Source organism: Malaclemys terrapin, chromosome 1 (genome assembly GCF_027887155.1).
Source record: "Malaclemys terrapin pileata isolate rMalTer1 chromosome 1, rMalTer1.hap1, whole genome shotgun sequence".
NCBI classification, from domain to species: Eukaryota; Metazoa; Chordata; order Testudines; family Emydidae; genus Malaclemys; species Malaclemys terrapin.
Window position 1 is genome coordinate 28,639,310 of NC_071505.1, and position 19,826 is coordinate 28,659,135.

At 41.1% G+C, this 19,826-nt stretch overlaps 1 protein-coding gene across 1 annotated transcript in view; it reads right to left on the bottom strand.

Annotated features, from left to right (window-relative positions):
• Positions 1-19,826, bottom strand: part of LAMB1 (laminin subunit beta 1) — a 73,349-nt gene that overhangs the window by 41,170 nt on the left and 12,353 nt on the right. Inside the window, exons 5-18 of the mRNA XM_054018899.1 lie at positions 16,381-16,569; positions 16,227-16,290; positions 14,465-14,667; positions 12,786-12,906; positions 12,404-12,592; positions 11,871-12,050; positions 11,331-11,443; positions 9,980-10,059; positions 6,718-6,853; positions 2,733-2,891; positions 1,760-1,887; positions 1,257-1,380; positions 495-699; positions 179-322 (exon numbers count right to left, since the gene is read on the bottom strand). Coding sequence (XP_053874874.1) covers positions 179-322; positions 495-699; positions 1,257-1,380; positions 1,760-1,887; positions 2,733-2,891; positions 6,718-6,853; positions 9,980-10,059; positions 11,331-11,443; positions 11,871-12,050; positions 12,404-12,592; positions 12,786-12,906; positions 14,465-14,667; positions 16,227-16,290; positions 16,381-16,569 — 2,035 coding nt within the window. The remainder of the gene's footprint in view (positions 1-178; positions 323-494; positions 700-1,256; positions 1,381-1,759; positions 1,888-2,732; positions 2,892-6,717; positions 6,854-9,979; positions 10,060-11,330; positions 11,444-11,870; positions 12,051-12,403; positions 12,593-12,785; positions 12,907-14,464; positions 14,668-16,226; positions 16,291-16,380; positions 16,570-19,826) is intronic.

Here is a 19,826-nt window from a genome sequence, read left to right on the forward strand (position 1 = left end):
TAAAGATTCGACAGAGTGGAGACTTTAAACTGGATTTCCTAGGTTATACTTAGATCCAGAGAACAACAGTACCTTAAAGAATATCTTATTAGAAAGTGTTAGATACCGATATTCCCCATTATTCGATTTGCCATTGCCTAACTAGATTGAATATGCGGAGATGACGGATTAAACGTACATTTGCATCCATTAGGTCCAAACCCAAAGGTGCCAGGAGTACATCTGTCACATCTTCTTCCAACAACATTAGGACGACACTGGCACTGTCCTCCATTAGAGTCACACACTGAACTTAATGATCCTTGAGGGTTGCACTGGCAAGCTGAATAGTGAAAAGAGGACAGAAATTGGAAAAGAGAGCACCACAGCTCATAAAACAAGTTTGAGCAGCATCTCTCCACACATACACCCACACCTCCCACCCACATCTTGGCAACAACATTAACAACTGGAAAACTGTGATTTACTCTGCAAGTCAATTAAGTTGTACATACATAATGCGGTCTCATGTAACAGTGCAGAGATGCTAAAAATAATATTCTTGCAGACGTCAGTCATAGGGGTTTTCACAACACTCCTGCTGTTTTCCAGACATCGATATCTTTGAAATGTTTCCCAAGCACTGTTAGTGACCACATCTTCGCCTGAGCCCCCCACTGTGAAGATGTCCAGCGATTTGCAGTAAGGCATAAGAACGAGCTATGAAACAATTATAAAACAAAAAACGTTACCATTTGTAATGCTGCAGTCCATTTTTGTCTAAACTAAATATTATTTTGTTTCTTATTATGCTAGCTTTTTAAAGTAAAAGAAAAACAAAAAACCCAGCAACAACAACAAGATCTTGTTAATTTTCATAGAAAAATGTCTAGCGTCCACAAAACTAATATTTTATGGAAAATATGGAAGATCAGGTTTGATATTCATGATGTCTCTGCCTCACTTGTATAAATAAGCCTCTCCAAAGATACAAACTTTAGCAGTTCAGCACTTAACATGTTAGTGATCCTGTAATATACAGCAAAGAACGCATATCAGAAAAGAAACCAAACAGGGCACATACTTTAAATCTGAAGACGTGTACAGTGCTTGAAACTGTTGTAAATGTATAGCTAAATTTAGCCAACGAATAAGTGAACAAAACTCCCATTGACTTCAGTGGGATTTACGTAGCAGTGCTCAAACAGAAAATACAACACTTAGTATTTTAAGTTTAATTTTTCTTTAAAAACATCCATAAAGTAACTTGCACTTACAGCGTCAATGAGTGTGTATGGGCTTTCCACCTCAGTATCGAAGGAGGAGTACTGTGATAGCTCCAGGCGAACAGTGTAATTCAGTCCCTTTTCAAAACATACGGGGCGTGGAAGGACAACATATCTGGATTGGAAACAGAACGTTTGGTTTTCATTTAAAATGTTGAATGCAATAAATCTTTTCAGATGGCTCTATGGTTGTGGAATCTCCATCTCTGGAGATATTTAAGAGTAGGTTAGATAAATATCTATCAGGGATGGTCTAGACAGTATTTGGTCCTGCCATGCGGGCAGGGGACTGGACTCGATGACCTCTCGAGGTCCCTTCCAGTCCTAGAATCTAGGAATCTATGGAACCTACAGGATAAAATATTTTGTCTCTTCTTGTTTGATTTTTACTAAGAATGAATGGTAAGTTTTGAAAAGAATGTTTGGAAGTTTGTGCAACCAAATCCTAAAAAGCCTATCAATCCTAAAATGAATGATACAATAGTTATACAGACCTTGAGCTTGGTGATAATGATACAGTTTGATTATCATCGTCAGGAACGGTATTACCACATCGGCTACTTGTAGGAATCTTGCCTGGGCGTGAAACAGTAATAATAGCTTTTTCCCAGTGATCTGGTAACTGGAAAAATTAGTCATCATTAACCAATGGATAAGTGATTAAACTTCTGATATCAAAACTGCATGAGAATGAGAACTAACAAGATGCACATGTAACAATCACAATTCATGGCATTCCACTCCAGTACATACAGTTCATGCAGCTCTGGTTACAGAACAATTTATCTGATGGGTTTGTCCTGTTTATGGACTATCCACAAACAGATCAAGGTTTCCTTGGAATGGTTCACGTTTATTCCTGTTTCAGAGTAGCAGCCGTGTTAGTCTGTATCCGCAAAAAGAACAGGAGTACTTGTGGCACCTTAGAGACTAACAAATTTATTAGAGCATAAGCTTTCGTGGACTACAGCCCACTTCTTCAGAGGTATATGTTTATTCCTGTGTTCACAATTATTCCATTAATATTTTATGTAAATATATTTCAGCATATGGATTGCTTGTGGGAGATGTGCAATTGGTCTCCTAATGTCACATAGCAATCGTTTCCACACCCTTTGTTTATTAGTCATCCTTGCTGTGTTATGTCTAATTTGTATCCTCAGCTGTCCCATAAGGGGTCTGCCAAAAAAATTTTAATTGTCCAGTAAGCATCATGCACCTCAATAACACAATTATAATAAGATAATAAATAATGTTTGTGATTGTGATGCAAACAACAGTAGTGGTCAGTAAAAGTCTTTTGCATTTCTAAGTTATTTTTAGGTAAAAAAGACTATCATTGCACCAGTCATCTCCTAGCATTCCACAAAGAAAACTCAGGCCTTGTTAAATATATCTACAACCCGTCATCGCCCTCTCAAGAGGTAACAACGTTGATAAACATGTATGTAAAGAGTGGCCAAGTACCTGTGGCTCATAGCGAATCACAACATCATACTCCATAGAATATGGAATATTGTCGATATAGAATTCCAGATATGCCCCTTCAGGGACTCTTACAAATCCTACTCCAGTCCAGGATGGGGTACGATCTCGAGAATACTGGCGTTCAACTATGCTCACTCCCTAAGGAAGAGGGGGAAGTTATTGCAATACTTAAAACCAAACGTAGCTAAAACATTCCTGTTCAATGGTGGGAACAGAAATCCACAGGCACAGAAACTCCACGGACTAACTGTGGATTAACAGGTTATTTCTGTATTTATGTTTTCTGGGTTGCTTGGTTTGTTATTAAAGTCACGTGTTATATAGAAGATAAGCTCTCTTTTGTACACACAGATGTAGACATATCTGCACCTTGTCTTCTTGTTTGCAAATACAACACTTTTTCTTTCATTGCACAGAGACTGAATGAAACTATTATTGCATAGTTCTCCATCAAATTATTCATTGTAATGAGATTTTAAATTTAAAATACCACTGATATAAACCATTGACCATATTTAAAAACAAGCTTGCACAAAACCGAAACACAAATAAAGTCAATAAAAGTTATTGCTACAATCCAGAGTGTAATTGATGTAGCTTTACTCATGTTTTTTCATGTTGTATTTGTAATGATTCGAGTTTATCTGATCATTGCTGAGCACTCACACATCCAGCATGTAACACACACCAGTTACCAGGGCAGCTAGTGTAATTACCTTTTAGAGACCTGTTTGACTAGAACTGGGCAACCCAAACCAGCAGTTAGGGGCTCCTCTTAAAAATTCAGACAATAACCATCCAGACAAAAGAGGGACATTAAAAGATAGAGAATCCAGGGCAGACAGGCATAAACCTATGAACTAAAAACATGGCCATTTCCTTTGGTCTAGAATTTCTATTTTTATCTGGTACTTTATATAAGAATATGGAATTATTTGATACTCAACATTCCTGTTTGAAAGAGATCAAAACCAATGAATCTGTATAAAAATAAGACAACATCCTGCACATGCCAAAGAAAACTGTCTTAATAAGAAGGTAGATAAGGTAGAAGAAGGTGAGGTATTATGCCAACTTCTGTTGGTGAGAGCTTACACAGAACTCTTCTTCAAGTCAGGTCAGGTTAGTAAGAAGGCATGCATTTTAAGGAAATGTCAATATGATTATTACATCAGGATGCCCCAGTGACAAACTGACAATTTCCCACAATATCCTGAATGAACTTTATTGAATAAAGTTCAATCTTACTGAATCAGGTTTAATACCTTTGGAGTCCATTGTACCAAAAATGCAATTGTGTATGTATTATTGTGGCATTGTATGTACCTTCTCTAGTAGGAAGGGGATGCTAATGTAATGCCTTTGAAGCCACTCCCTCCCCTTGGAGAGGTACACAGACCAGTTCAGAATGGATTCTCCACAGACCCTCAGACAAAGAAAGGACTTTTGGACAAATAGCCTGGTTTTAAACGGGCTCAGGGCCTTCTTTCTGATTCAGCAAATAGACAGGGACCCCTGGTCCAAGGAGGGCCCCAATCCTTAGGGTAGGGTTGGAAGGACTAGGCCTACTAAGGCCCCATAAGATGGGGTGCTTGTTCTGAGCAGTAGCTGTTATGAACTTGTGACCAGCTCAGAGCAAGCACCCAGTCGTTTGGTGGGCTTTGAAGGACTAACTACCTGCCAGAGCCCATGCTAGAGTTGGGGTGATCTCTGGTAAGCATGAGCGTATGATCTTTTATTGTTTTTAATGTTTTCTCTGTAGTGCTTTTACCTTGAGAATAAAATGGGCTTGCCTTACATAAAAAAGTTTGTTGTATCTACAGCTCCTGGACAGTCACACTGTTAACCATCTCAGAAGCAAAAGCAAGCAGGTGTGCTTGGGTAGCCGGTCTCTGCTGGGACTAACACAGTGAAAGCTGGAAACAACTGTGCACCTTGGAAGTATCCCAGTCAGAAGTGAGTGAGACATAGGTCTCCACTGTGTCAGAGGTGATGGCCAAGGGAGCCAGAAGCCTGAAAGCGGGTGCCTTTGCTAGTCTAAAGAGGGGGAATTCACGTGCAACTGAACTGTGACAGCCCCATCACGCATTCTCACACTCTCCAAAGACAGCATGGCTATAAGTTACCCAGGCTTTGGGCAAAGGGACATAGTCCTCCAAGAAGGGTCACACACTACCTGCATGCAGTCGGAGAGAAAGGAGCTTTCGGGCATGTTGATGAATACTCATGGCGCTTTGTGACAAGGAGTCAGGACAGGATCTAGGATCTTGCAGACAACTCACTGTCTAGTGTTAGAACCCTGCATGCAAATGCAGTTATTTCATCTCACTCTGACTAGTAGAAACATTTGTAAGTATTAGCAAACACTTGAAAATTTTGAATTTTTTTTTTTTTTTTTTAGAAAAATAGGTTTGCATTTTTCAAATGGCTCTTTTCCCAAGCAAGTGTTTATCTGCAGACTTCCCCTAAGCTACCCTTCCATTCACAGGGCAAATCCTTACACGGTAACCAAGGTTCATGCACTAGCTTATATACCCTGTGTTGTGTTTCAAGTTCTAGTCTACATTGACTTTCTTTCTGTAGTATGGTTACCATACGTCCGGATTTTCCTGGACATGTCCGGCTTTTTGGTCCTCAAATCCCCGTCTGGGGTGAATTGCCAAAAAGCCGAACATGTCCGGGAAAATGCTTTGCCGGCATCCCTGTCCCCTGCTTACCTTAGAGCGGCTCCGGCGGCGGTGGCTGCTGCTGCTCCCCTCAGACACCTCAGCTCTGTGTAGCTAAAGAGCAGAGCTGCCCGAGTGCTACCGGCTTCACAGTTTGCCGGGCAGCCCCCAGACCTCCAGACCCTGCGCCCCCAGCCGGGTGCTTCCCCAGCGCAGCTGGAGCCCGGGAGGGGAAGCGCCCGGCCGGGGGCGCAGGGTCTGGAGGTCTGGGGGCTGCCCGGCAAACCGTGAAGCCGGTAGCACTCGGGCAGCTGTTTCGCGTGGCTGGGAGGGAGGAGCAGGGGGAATGCGGGGCGCTCAGGGGAGGGAGCGGAGTTGGGGCGGGGAAGGGGCAGGGCCAGGGCCCCGTGGAGTGTCCTCTTTTTTAAATGTTTTAATATGGTAACCCTATTCTGTAGGGTCTCTCCATAAGTTAGGACTCAGTAGAAAAAGCCTAATTTGTCTAATGCTGCAAAGTGACTGCCTTCGTTAATTAATTTCAGGCAAACTACTATCTGCTGCTTTTAGAGAGAGTTACCTCTGTTTCCTTGCTGGAGGCAGGTATAATTGATATAATGGTCTAGCTGCTGACTATGAATTAAGAGTAAGGTTGCATTCATGACTAATAAGGGGGCAGGGGAGAAAAGGGACGTGCAGTCTGGGCACAGAGGGCTAACTAAACTAGAGATAACTAACATCATCTATAAATCTCTTCTTTGGTCTCTTAACTCCCTCTTTATTCATTAATAAAAGAAACCCCACTTAGGTGTAGAACAGCAAAAATGGACAGCTGCTATGATGCTTAAATAAATGTCTGGTTTGCAAAAGCCACATATTCTCTATGTGGGATTTTTATTGAAACAAGCAAAGTGACCCAATGACAGCATTCCCTGAACTCTTGAGAAATGCTGTGTTTACAAATCTAGGTGCAGTGGAATAAAAGAGCTGCTAGGCCAGGAGACAGATTTCATGTGTGTTAACACAGCAAGGGTCAGGAAATGGATTTAAAAAGAAAAACAATGGCAAAATACCTTTTCCCTTTAAATTACCTTTAAATTGCATTATCATCGATACCCAGCCTACCAGCTGTGAATTAACAGTTCTCTGACAGGACCTAATTCTACATTTTTCAGTGATATCTTTGCAAAAACTAAATAGTTACAACATTGGCCCTTTTTTGAAACATGGGATGCTAACTAAAGGGTCATCAGAGTTTTCCACATTTCTCTTGAACCTGCATATTAAAATTTTCTACTCACAGGACCAAAGTTGGCTTCCTCCGCCTCATAGATGTAGTGGTCTAATGACATGAAGTAATAGCCAGACTCCACTTCATTGCACTGGCGTCCAATCACATGGGGTCGGCACTGACACTGGCCAGTTTCACTTGAGCAGCTGAAATGTAAGGCGAATGAATTTATGTTGTGCATATACTAGGCGAGTTCCAAGCAGATAGAAAATACAGTAGAACCTCAGAGTTACGAACACCTCGGGAATTAAGGTATGTTCGTAACTGAACAAAACGTTATGGTTGTTCTTTCAAAAGTTTACAACTGAACATTGATTTAATACAGGTTTGAAACTTTACTGTGCAGAAGAAAAATGCTGTTCTCCCTTCATTTTTGTAGTAGTTTAACACAGTACTGTAATTGCTTTTTTTTTTTTTTTTTTGGTCTCTGCTGCTGCCTGATTGCATACTTCTGGTTCCAAATGAGGTGCATGGTTGACTGGTCAGGTTCATAACTCTGAGGTTCTACTGAACTCCTATATTTATCTCTAACTGTTACATTATAAACTTTGTGAGGGAAGAAGCACCTCCAAACAGCACTTTACCCAAATATTCTTTTTCCCTCTGGGCTTGTGAAATCAGTATTTTACAAGATTGGGAAATCAGGGCCCAAAGGTTCTGAAGAAGACAGTGTCATTCTTCAAGCACAGGGGATGGAGGTGGCTGGGAGAAGGGCTGAAATAGACGTTAACATAACAAAATTCTTTGTTCCAAAACCAGCTATTTTATTTTCTAAATAGTAAAGATACTAACTTTTTCCCCAAGACTGTCTGTTTTGTTAATTTTATTGTCCTGGAAGTTTCCATACAATATTATTTATAATAGATCTTTTCTTGCATTGAGTTGGTCAAAATTTTTCTCACACACAAAAAAATGAAAACTGGCCTTTTCTTGTAAATGAAACTTTTTGCAAAAAAAAAACAAACAAAAAAACCTGTTGACATGATTGCAATGTTGTTTTTCATGAAATTTTAATCAATGATTTTTAAATGAAACTCGTTTTTGAAATTACTGAAATTCTTCACTTACTAAATAAACTGGCTTTCAGTAAACAAAAATCACAGCATACTTCTTGATAAATGAAAAATTTTAATAAAAATATTGATGTGAAACAGAAAAAAAGAAATTACAATCTCCCCCCCGTGTTTTTCAACCAGCTCCGATTCCGAGGCTTATTTGCAAATATTTGAAAAAGTGCAACAGAAGCCAACAGTGACGCTGGCCACAACTTTAAACTCTGCTTTTCATTTCCTCCAAGAAGAAAAGCCCTTCTAATTAGAGAAAATAAGGAATGCCTTAGCGGTCCCAAAGGGGAATCAAGGAAGTTCTCTCTAAGATAGATTTTAACATTGTAGGAAGAAGAACAGGAGTACTTGTGGCACCTTAGAGACTAACAAATTTATTAGAGCATAAGCTTTCGTGGACTACAGCCCACTTCTTCGGATGCACATTGTAGGGATGTTTTCCATATTTGGATATGGATTTCATTGCCTGGGCCAGACTCCTCCTGCTTCCAAGGTGGTAGTCCAAGGTTCAAAATTATACAGGAGGTTTTCACATCAGTTTTGGTTGTTTCAGTTGCTCTGTCCACACACCACAATCAGGGAACCAGAAAACTGTTATTAAGCTATTTAACAGAATAGCCCGAGGTTGGGCAAACATCACCCATTCCCAAAAGACTAATGTAAAGTTAGAAAAAACACTTGTGAAATGCAGACAGTTCGATTGCATTGTTTCAGGCTGAATGCACAGTTCTCTAAGGAGATTTAGAGAGCCAGAAGGAAAGCACATCTGTTCATTTTCCCGCCAGTCAATGATACCCTCTCTCCAGATGGTTTCGCAATCACTGCAGTTCACACAGGAGGATGAGACTGGAACTCCTTGCTCCAAAATGGTTGACAGCCCTCCCCACCTTCCCACAACCACCATAAAAAGTTGCTGAGCTGAATGTGTTCATATGAACTGCAGTGAATTGATATCTGCACAGGAAAGAGCAAGGAGGAGTAAATAGCCACATAACAGGCATTAGCATTACTGAGTGCGAATAAATCACTCAGCCACTGATAGGAAAGGAGACTGGTAAGAGTGAAAAGGAAAGTAAGATTGTCTCAGGATAGGAAATTGCTTTCTTGTAAACACCCCGTAAGAGATGATTTTTTTTAAAGGTTGTTTATTTTAGTTAAACTTTATCATCCAAATTAAAATAAGTGTAGACAAAGTACTTAAAAGCGGGTTTAATATTTCATAACTAACTTTGCCATTAGTAGCACCATGAGAATACTAGAGTCTTGCTTATGTGCATTAATTATGTAAAGAATTGCTCAGTGAAATCCTCATGAGATTTGAAGTTATACTGGGCCAGCCAGTCGCCCACCCTGCACTCCCTTACTCTGCTGCACTAGTTTCCCATACTGCAGACAGCAACATGGAGGACGCAGGAGTCTCCATTCAGCCCCAGTTAGTATATCCACTCCCATGCATGTAGCTGGGAAGCAGGCAGCCACAGCCTTGGTTCCACCACCCCAATGCACCCGTCAGCGTACCCCTGTCAGCATCAGCTATAGGACTAGTGCAGAGGAAATCGAGAAGCAGACTGTGACTCTCCAAGTCACAATTCAATTCCTGGACTGCTCTTGGCACAGTGCAGTTACGTATGCAGGGCTTATAGCAAAGCCACTCTTGTCCCTAGACTAAGGTCTTGTCTACACTATAGCCATTTGTAAGCATTATGATGCACTGGTGCTATGGAAGAAGGAAACTCTAGCGTAGACAGGGGGCAGGCATTTTTACCACCATCTTTTTACACTACAGCTTCCTCCTTTTCCATCAGAGCAAAAAATGCATCCAACTTTCCCTAGTACAGACAAACCCGAAGGCCTGGTCTACATGTAAATATTACATTGACCTAACTAATTGCCCAGGGTTGTGAAAAATTTCACACTCTGCGTGACGTAGTTAGGCTGAACTAACTCCAGTGCAGACACGGCTAAGTCAATGGACTAATTCTTCCACTGACCTTGCTACCAGCTCTTGGAGAACCGGATTAACTACATCAATTGAAAGATCTCTTCTGTTGATGTAGGAAGTGCCTACACTATGGCACAACGGTGGCACAGCTGCAGTGCCATAGCTGCTACAGCTATGTTGTAGACATGGCCTGAGCGCAGCGACTCCAAATGCAGTGGAGCTCAGTGAGTGAATGATTACAAGAATGTAACTGAAATGAGACTTACTTATTGTTTATTGCTCCCCCTTGGTAACAGTCACAAGGCCGACATCCATCCATGTCATTGCTCAGGCCCCAGTGTTCAGGCTGCGGAACAATAGGCCATTAATGCTGTAATGAGGTGTTGATTTAAAAGCCCTCAGTTGAACTCTAGGCACATCCCAATTTTAAAAACAATACAAAAAACAGTGCAAAGCTATTATAAAGCCACTGAGCTGCTCACACAAATAATAGACCTAGTCTATCACATAACAGCCTCAAGACAGAACCACTATACTCCACCCCATTAACTTGCTTTTACCCAAAGGCCTGAGAACAGAGGATAACCTTTTAGACTTGCGGCAAAGCGTAACAAATCTAAGCTTTGAAGTGCAAAGTAAAGGTGAGAGCCAGTTCCAAAGCTGAGGGTTGCTCCTGGATAGCACCCTTCCAACAGCTCTCCCCTCCCTTTAATTAATTATAATTAGCATGAAAAGAGAGGAATTTTCATAGGGAGCCAAGTCCCCAATTTACAGTATGCTCAGTATTCTACAGTATGCTCAGGAGACAGATTGACATGCTCAGATTTCCCACATAGTTTACGGGCAGATAACCATAGACAGACACAAAGCAAAGCTGGAATAGTCATCTATGAAAGCAGACCAACGTACCTGAGATGCTAATGTCTTAGTGCCCTGATTCACATGAGGTTTTGTTAGTACACGTTTTTTAATCCCCAAAAAGTGCTAGCAGGGAAGTATCAAGTCTCACTTTTTTGATATAAGGGAAAAAGCAGCACAACACACACTCCTTAGCTATCATAACCTGGACTGAGGTTTGAGTAATGGGAGTAAGTCTGATGAAAAACAGGGATATGTTTTTCGAAGATACTCAGCACCCTGGGCCCGATTTTCACAGCAGGCCTCTCTTTTTGGCTGGGGCAGTTTTGCGATTGCGGTTAATGGGCAGCACAAGTATTAGATAATCCCAGTGTAAACTGCCTGATTGCAGGAAAGTCAGGCAGCTAGATAGCTGAACATGAACATTTACTCCCACAATGAACTTCCGGTGCCAAACCGTGCCCCTCAAAATGCAAGTCTGGCTTGAAAAATTGACTCTTTGAATGCTAGTGCTCCAATATTCCTGGCTTGCTCACTCACTGTCTTGCTTACTCTCCAATCCATCGTCACAACACCCGTTCTTTGTCACTTTACATTCAGAAGTACCCATTTCCATCTATTCTTTCTCCATGCATCTGCTCTCAATCACTCACACAAGTCTGGCAGCATCTCATGCTACACTTCCGACACGCCACACTGCCTCTTTCATATTAGTGTATTTTTCTATTACAAATCTATTCTTATTGCAAGGCTACTTACCAGACACTGCTCACAGTGCCTTCCTGTTGCTAGACGTTTACAATAGCAGCTTCCTGTCTCTGAATCACAAGGATTCCCTCCAGGAAGAGTTCCCAAAGGATTACAGGCACAAGCTGTATTGGGAAATGCAAGTAAATAAATCAGAACATAGGAGTTTATTTATATTTTTCACAGTATTTAATACAAATATTTATAGGAAGACCATCCTTCATTTCTCAGTGAGCAGTTTTATGCACATTTCTGTCTGTATTCCTCCCCTACCTCCCTGCCAGATTTCTGTAGACTAAGTGAAGGACTTAAATTGAAACCAAGAAAGGCTTTCTAGTGTTTCAACTGAGTTTACAGTTAGATCACCTGGGACTTCTGATGGAAGTGGGTGGAATCCAAGCCACTTGAAATCTTCAAATCATGTCCTTCCTTCAATAAAAATCAAGGGCTGAATTAGAAGTTCCTCTTCTAGCCCTAACAATTCCAGGAAGTGCTTTGGCTCATACATAAAGTAACATTAGTGTATTCCCATTCCATAAATTTTCTACTTACATTGACAACCAAGTGGATTATCTGCACTTAATCCATAGAACCCTTCTTTGCAGAGGTCGCAACGTTCCCCTTCCACAAATAATTTACAGCGGCACTGTCCAGCAATAAGGCCAGCAGAGAAGTCAGTGTAGCGATCACATATTCCACCATTTTGGGAGCCAAGTGGGTCACAGTTGCATGCTAAAAAGGAAGCATTGCATACACCTTTATTAACTAAAGTAAAAGAAATACACAGTTCTCAGATCTGATTGCTATAGCTCATTAGACATGGCATTGTTTGCATGTGAAGAAGTCACCAAGTGGCCGCTATTTCCCGCTTTTTAAACAAAAAGCAAAGAAGAGCGGCCACACTTACCCCAGGTCTCCATCAGAAGCAGAGAACATCTGTTCATGAACATTCAGTAACTCAAAGGAGAGGAATGGGGCCCAAGAATACAGGTACAGCTGCTTTGGAATTCTTTAACTGAATGCCTTAGTGATCAAAGTATAGACACAATGTGCTTCAACATTCTGAGTGATGGCATTGCACTTACGCTCACAAATGTTAGGATCTCGTATCTCTCTCTCTGGATGCTGAAAGTAAAATGGTTTGCATTGTTCACAGTTGCGTCCCATTGTGTTATGCTGGCAGTCATCACACACTCCACCACTGGTATTTCCGGTTGCCATGTATACAGCCATATCAAAATGGCACTGGATAGAGTGTCCATTACAATTGCACTCTAAGATACAAGACAAAAAGAACAGCTTTACTGAAGTAATACGTTTTCAGTAAAAAAGTATTAATCTTGTAAATAATATCTTTACATTCATTTAAGGCAACAAAAACCTCATGAACCACCTACGTAAAATTCATCAAACTTTAAAAGCAAATAAGAATATAGGATTTAGAATTGGTATTGTATTTAAACATACTTTTACATGCATTACTATGGCGTCCTTCAGCTGGTCTCCATGGTAAGTCATGGTAGAAATCCAAACACAATTCACAGTTTAACCCTTTGGTATTATGTCTGCACATGCAGTGCCCATGGACCTATCATTTAAAAGAATAAAAAACAAATATAATATGTTTGGTTAAAGAAAATAAGGAGGGGAAAAAGCCAATACAATACATAGAGTGCATTCAAATTGGAACGTACCTCACCATTTCCCATCTATCTAAAGTATAACCAGTGAGTGTTTGGCATACCGTTACCAACTACCATTGCATCAAAAACACTTAAAGAGGACAAACATATACAGAAAGGGCCAGACTGTGAGTTCCTTGCCTGTGTGAGTAAATGCTCACCCACACAAAGTAGTCCCATTTTCTTCAATGGAATTGCCTGTGTGAATAAATATTCACCAATGTGAATACAAAGCACACAGTTTGGCCCAAAATGCCCTTAGTAACCCATTAGGGCAAAATCATTAATTGTCCATAATCCATTAACATAGGATTAGCCATATCAGAACATAGGGTCATCTTGTCCAATACCTTCTCTCCAGCAGTGGATACAGAAGCTTTAGACGAAGGGGGCCAAAGCTCTTCCACAACATCATTGATATTTATCACAATCCTGGCTCAAACCTCAACATTTACAGAATTACTGGGGAAATCAGACAACTTGCTCCTATGACAGTGACAGCCGCCATCTTGGATAACCATGGATTGAATTTGGGAGGAACTCCAGAGCTAGAAGAATGTGTCTCTAGAATCTGAACTCTGCAGGTGGGGCTGTAAACAGACCCATAGCTACCGTGGGCTGGGCACAGAGGGGGATACACACTGCATGCTGACTGGTAGGCTACACTCTCATAAACAAGACCAAAATTTCCTCCCAGATGATGAATCTGCTCAAAAGTTTCCCTCACACTTTGCGTTAACCAAGACAATCTCATCTCGCACACAACTCCACTTCCGAAAACAGCAACCCAACAAACGCTGCTTTCAGGCTGGCAGCTCACCCAATCTTTTCCCTGTCCAGCAAAAGTCCTACCTGCATCCACTTGGAAAAATCATGGGGAAAACTACACAGAAGAAAGGAAAATGTACCTGACCTGTTATACAACATTATAACATGCAGGCAGCAGGATTTTCTTCTGCCCTGCTATTGATCAATATGTGCACTGAACTCTGAAAATGGATAGCCCTTGTAGTTTTCTTTTTATACTCATTAATATAAATGCAGCGCTGTTCTTGTTCATTAAAGTGTCTCACCTTTTGACCCTGCTATTTGCTTCAATAGAAACCTTCAGCCACAAGGTCCATAGGATAGTTCAATGTTGCATAAAAATACATTCCCTTATATCCATTACAATACTGTTGCCTTTTATTTTTATCAAGTCTTTAATATAATTAGAAAGAAGAAATTTCAAGATGTTAAAGTAACTTTAAACTAGTCTCAGCTCTTGGTGTCTGATCAACAACAAAAATGGTGAACACTTTTTTATTGTTTGGAAATTAAGAAGAAAAATAAAGGGCCAAATTCTGCCACTCCTACTGACTTTAATACTAACTTTAATATATCTTCTCAATGTGAGTAAAGGGGACAGAATCAGGCTCAAGGCATTTTAACATGGTTTTAGTGTGAAAAAGTGTGAGCATTTACCATTCCTTCCACCTCTTCATTAAAACCATCCACTGGTGCACACTCACTGGCATGGCCATAACAGAAACAGTTCCCACGAACCACCATGTCGTAAATGGCATAGTAGTACTTTTCTTTGATTTCCATTCTAGAATCCAAGAGGTTGTCTCCCAATGTATGTAACTTGGTGAAACTGATTCTTAAATTTGTGATTTTTAATAGGTCTGCAGGGAAAAAAGCAAACAAACAGTTTCTTGAATTAGCTACTGAGTTCTATGAACTGAAGGAAACCAAGAAAACTGCAGATCATAAATTATGGGAAACCTCACACAGAGCAATTTTCTATGTCAAGATATAATATATCTGGAATTGTAAACAAGACTTCATCTTGTTTAAATACAAATTTCCCTCTCTGGATCCTCCCACTACAAATGCCAGAGATGAATAGTTTCCCCCCCCAATATGATCACTACATATGCTAGATTAATTTAAACAAAACTGAGATATATTTTGCTATTAATACATACATCCACAGAATATTAATGGCACATGCATCAGTGCCACAACAGATGCCTTAGTTTTCAACCACATTTCGGATTTAAAATGTAAAATGGGTCCGGGTTAATATTAAGGAAGTACTGACAAGTGGAGTACGAGCTTCAAGGACTGTGTGCATGTTTGGAAGAACTTGAGTTGGAAATTGCAGAAACACTTAGGATGCAAATATAATCCTCTTCTTTATATGTCCTCCCCCCCTTTGAATATAATTAATTGTATTTTGATGGGGAAAACAACCATCTTGATCCTACCAAATAAAAAGTAACTGTTCTCATAGGAAGAGGTCTCGCAGGAAGACAACATTATAGCAATTAATTTGACTTTTGACTCTTTCTGCCTTGACATTATTAAAACCTTGTTTTTCTCCCATGTTTGAAAATACCCTTGGCCTAAGCTAATAAAAATAGAACCTTATAAATTTCTCTTTTTAAACTTTGGTTAAACAGAAAACATTGAATCAATGTAGCAGCCAGCACACAGCCTTCTACTTGAGTTGTTTTCCTTTGTTGTCTCATCCATGTAGCTTTACACTGTTCGATACTAACTTAAACTAAAGCCAAATCCTGTTGCCCTTATTCAGGTAAAATGCCTAAAGAAGTTTCTTTTTCAAACTGTATGCTTTCATACAGCAGTAGATTTGTATGTTTGCATTCCTTTGTCCCAATAACTGTAAATAACTGATGCATTAATTTTAATGTCTTAGGAGTGAGTCCTACAATCAGATCAGTGTGGGCAGGCACTCAGTAGTGCCAACTCCAAGAACCATGAGTCAGACTCACAAAAATCTTTAGCTTAGCTAAAAATATCATGAGATTTAAAAAAATAATCATAAACTTGGGGTTGTATTTATCTGCTTTCTTTGGGGGAGAGGTCACATTTTCAAGCTCTTCTCTGAAACAATGAGGTTTAGAATTCCCCACACACACCTTTTTTAAAAAAAATGGAAGTAGAGATTCTCACATAATCCCATAACACCAGGAGTTGAGCCTTTAAGAAAAACATCAAATGTAACAAGACTCATGATAAAAAATCATGAGTTGGCAACACTGGTTCTTATTCCCATGTGGAGACCCGTTAAAGTCAGTGGAGAGGACCCCTGGTTCCTGGTGCAGTTCTGCAGCAGTACTGGGGCTGATTTTTTGCTTGTAACTTTTGTATTTTTAAATGAAAAAAAATGAATAAAAAATTAAGTTAGAACGCGAAAGAAAAGTAAGCATGTACATACTTTGAATTCTTGGACTATATGGGTCTTCAATTCTAAAAGCTGGATCTAAAGCACGATATATGACCTAAAGAAAAATGAAAAATGAAAGCATCAATAAGGGATCTTGAACTGTTCAGAGAAAAAGTCTTCATTATATATAAAAATAACGTCCAACCTCTCCCTCAGTTGAAGGTTCAATGTCAGAATATCGGGAATCACAAATGATATCGTCTACTTTCTTCATGGGTCCAGTTGAAACACCAGGGAAGGAGTTCTCACAGTCATATGCAAAGTATCTATATACTTTCCAGGTTTTTCCAAAATCAGATGATCTTTCTATTAGCATTGCAGCTGGGCGGAATGTCTTTAAAAAAAAACAAAAAACAAAAAACAAAGAACAGCAAATGGTTATATACTATTAAATATTATTTGGAATCAATTATTAGAAGGAGCAACTCATGTGCCTGGATTTCAAGACATCTTCTATAGACTGATATTTTTTTTATTTCTTCCCAATTTTCTTTTTACTACTGCTACTACACACTCAGTCTTTGGAGACAGATTATGGTAAGGCCTCCATTTGAATCATGTAAATCAAATCAGAGAATATCTTTAGAATGATTATGATATTTAGCAATTATAGGTACGCAGACATTTAAACATACTCATAATGCAACACACAAATTTAGAATAAAGGATTGTTTACTGTAAGCTACTAAGACTTCAGATTCCTATTTAAAATGAAGGTAAGAGAGAGAAATACTTGAAGTTTTTTTTTTTTTTTTTATGGTCAGTGAAAAAAGTGCAGATTCCCCAGTTACTGTAGCTCCTCATTTTATCTCCCAGTCAGTCCTGGCTCACAGGAAGATCTAACAGGCCCCTCATTTCCTGTCACACCGGGCGGGGCCAGGAACGATGGAGCACAGAGAGGGGAATCCAGTTATACATACTGTATTTCCCCTTCCTTATCCTTGGTCTCTTGTCAAGTCACACATACAGAACAATGGTAATATTTTTCCATCTGCCTCTCTGGTATCTGTCTTAGGGTGACCAGGGGTCCAGTTTTCAGCAGGTTAGTCCCTACCTGTCCTGGGGCACTGCGCTGTGCCCCAGAAGCGGCCAGCAGGTCTGGCTCCTAGGTGGGGGGGCCATGGGGCTCAGCGTGCTGCCCAAGCACCGGCTCTCTGCTGGGGGGGCGGTGCCTGCGGCTGCAGAGCCTCCCCACACCCACCTAGGAGCCAGACCTGCTTCCGGGGCGCAGCACGGAGCCAGGATAGGCTAGCAGCCTGCCTTAGCCCTGCTGCGCCGCTGACCGGGAGCCACCTGAGGTCAGCCTGCGCCCCAACCCGAGCCCCATCCCTCTGCCCCGTGCCCCAAACCCAGAGCCCCCTCCTGCAACCCAAACCCCTCATCCCTGGCCCCAGCCCAGAGCCTGCACCCCCAGCCCAGAGCCTGTACCCCTCCTGCACCCATACCCCCTCCTACACTCCAATCCCCAGCTCTGAGCCCCCCCAAATGCAGAGCCCCCTTCTCCACCCCAGAGCCCTCACTCCCCTGCACCCCGACCCCATCCCATCCCAGAGCCCCCTCCCACACCCTGAACTCCTTATCCCTGGCCCCATCCCGGAGCCTTCATCCCCTCCTGCATCCCAACCCCCGCCTCAACCCGCAGCCCCCGCCCACACTCCAAATCCCTTGGCCTCACCCCCCAGCCTGGAGCCCCCTCCTACACCACAAACCCTTCATCCCCAGCCCCACCCCAGAGCCCGTACCCCCAGCTAGAGCCCTCACCCCCTCCCACAACCCAACCACCTGCCCCAGCCCAGGGAAAGTGAGTGAGGGTGGAGGAGAGCAAGCCACCAAGGAAGGGGGAATGTAGGGAATGTAGTGAGTGGGGGGGGGGGCAGGGCCTCGGGGAAGGGGCGGAGCTAGAGTGTTCGGTTTTATGCGATTAGAAAGTTGGCAACCCTAATCCGTCTGCATTATCTTTCTTAGTGCTCTAACAATTGTCTTGTTGGTTGACTAGGCAGCTGAAACTGGTCTTTTCCCCACCAGGTTGAGAAGTTCATCCTCAACCAGTTTTATTAGACTCTACTCCCAGGATCCATAATGACTCTGCTTTAACTGACTTTGACCAAACTTTGACATGGTCTGATATAAAAATCAAGAAATGATTAGATTGTATGAATAGCTTTTCTCCTTACCTACCAGCATTTCAAACAACTAAATTAATTATAATTAGCTAATGAGATAAATAAAAAAAGATTCTTAACCCAAACCCCCACCTTAAAAATCCCAATGTAGAAAGCTTTGAAAGATTAGGATCATTCACAATATGAACTGAACTTTAACATTCAATTATCAGTTTAATATATGACTTGCACCTAGAGGACAATGTCAGCAATAGTTTGTTCATTTGGTTTATAAATGTAGGCAAGATCCTCCAAAAGCCAAACACAAAAGTATTTCTATCACAGTTTTAAAATGTATTACTGCTTAGCTGAAACGATCATCCACATTACTAACTTGTGTCCTACAAACTAAAATTTGATAATTTAAGAGTTAAGATTGTTCAAAAGCAAATCCCACCAAAGCAGTTACTAAAAATCAATAATGCAATCACTGAAATCAACATTCACATCCACACCAATCTCAAATTTCACGCCTTTCCACCCATACGCTCTCCATAGCCACAAGTACACAGTAAACTCACTTCCACTTTGAACTAAGGAGCACTCACAATGCACATATTTAATTCCTCACGATCACACCCAAACGCAAACCCTTCACTCTGATTTCATAGAATCATAGAACATCAGGGTTGAAAGGGACCTCAGGAGGTCATCTAGTCCAATCCCCTGCTCAAACCAGGACCTAATCCCTAACTAAATCATCCCAGCCAGGGCTTTGTCAAGCCTGACCTTAAAAACCTCTAAGGAAGGAGATTCCACCACCTCCCTAGGTAACCCATTCCAGTGCTTCACCACACTCCTAGTGAAATAGTTTTTCCTAATATCCAACCTAGACCTCCCACACTGCAACTTGAGACCACTGTTCCTTGTTCTGTCATCTGCCTCCAGATCATTAATGAAGATATTGAACAAAACCAGCCCCAAGACCGATCCTTGGGGCACTCCGCTCGATACTGGCTGCCAACTAGACATGGAGCTATTGATCACTACCTGTTGAGCCCAATGATCTAGCCAGCTTTCTATCCACCTTATAGTCCATTCATCCAGCCCATACTTCTTTAACTTGCTGGCAAGAATACTGTGGGAGACCGTATCACAAGCTTTGCTAAAGTCAAGGAATAACATGTCCACTGCTTTCCCCGCATCCACAAAGCCAGTTATCTCATCATAGAAGGCACCCAGATTTCACCCAGACTATCACACATCAAACCAATAGGCATACATGCAGCATTAAAAAGGTCTATTGTGGTATTTGTCCATAAAAAAGTTACAAGTTCAGAGTAAAGTTTTGCATTTGAGTGTAAAGCAGCCTTCATTCAAAATTTACCAAGTTTTTTGGTGGAAGGGAATTTCCCAGGCTTTTTAGGAAGTATCTGAGGACTATTCGCATGAATAGCCATCAACAATTATATGTATTATTATTCATAAT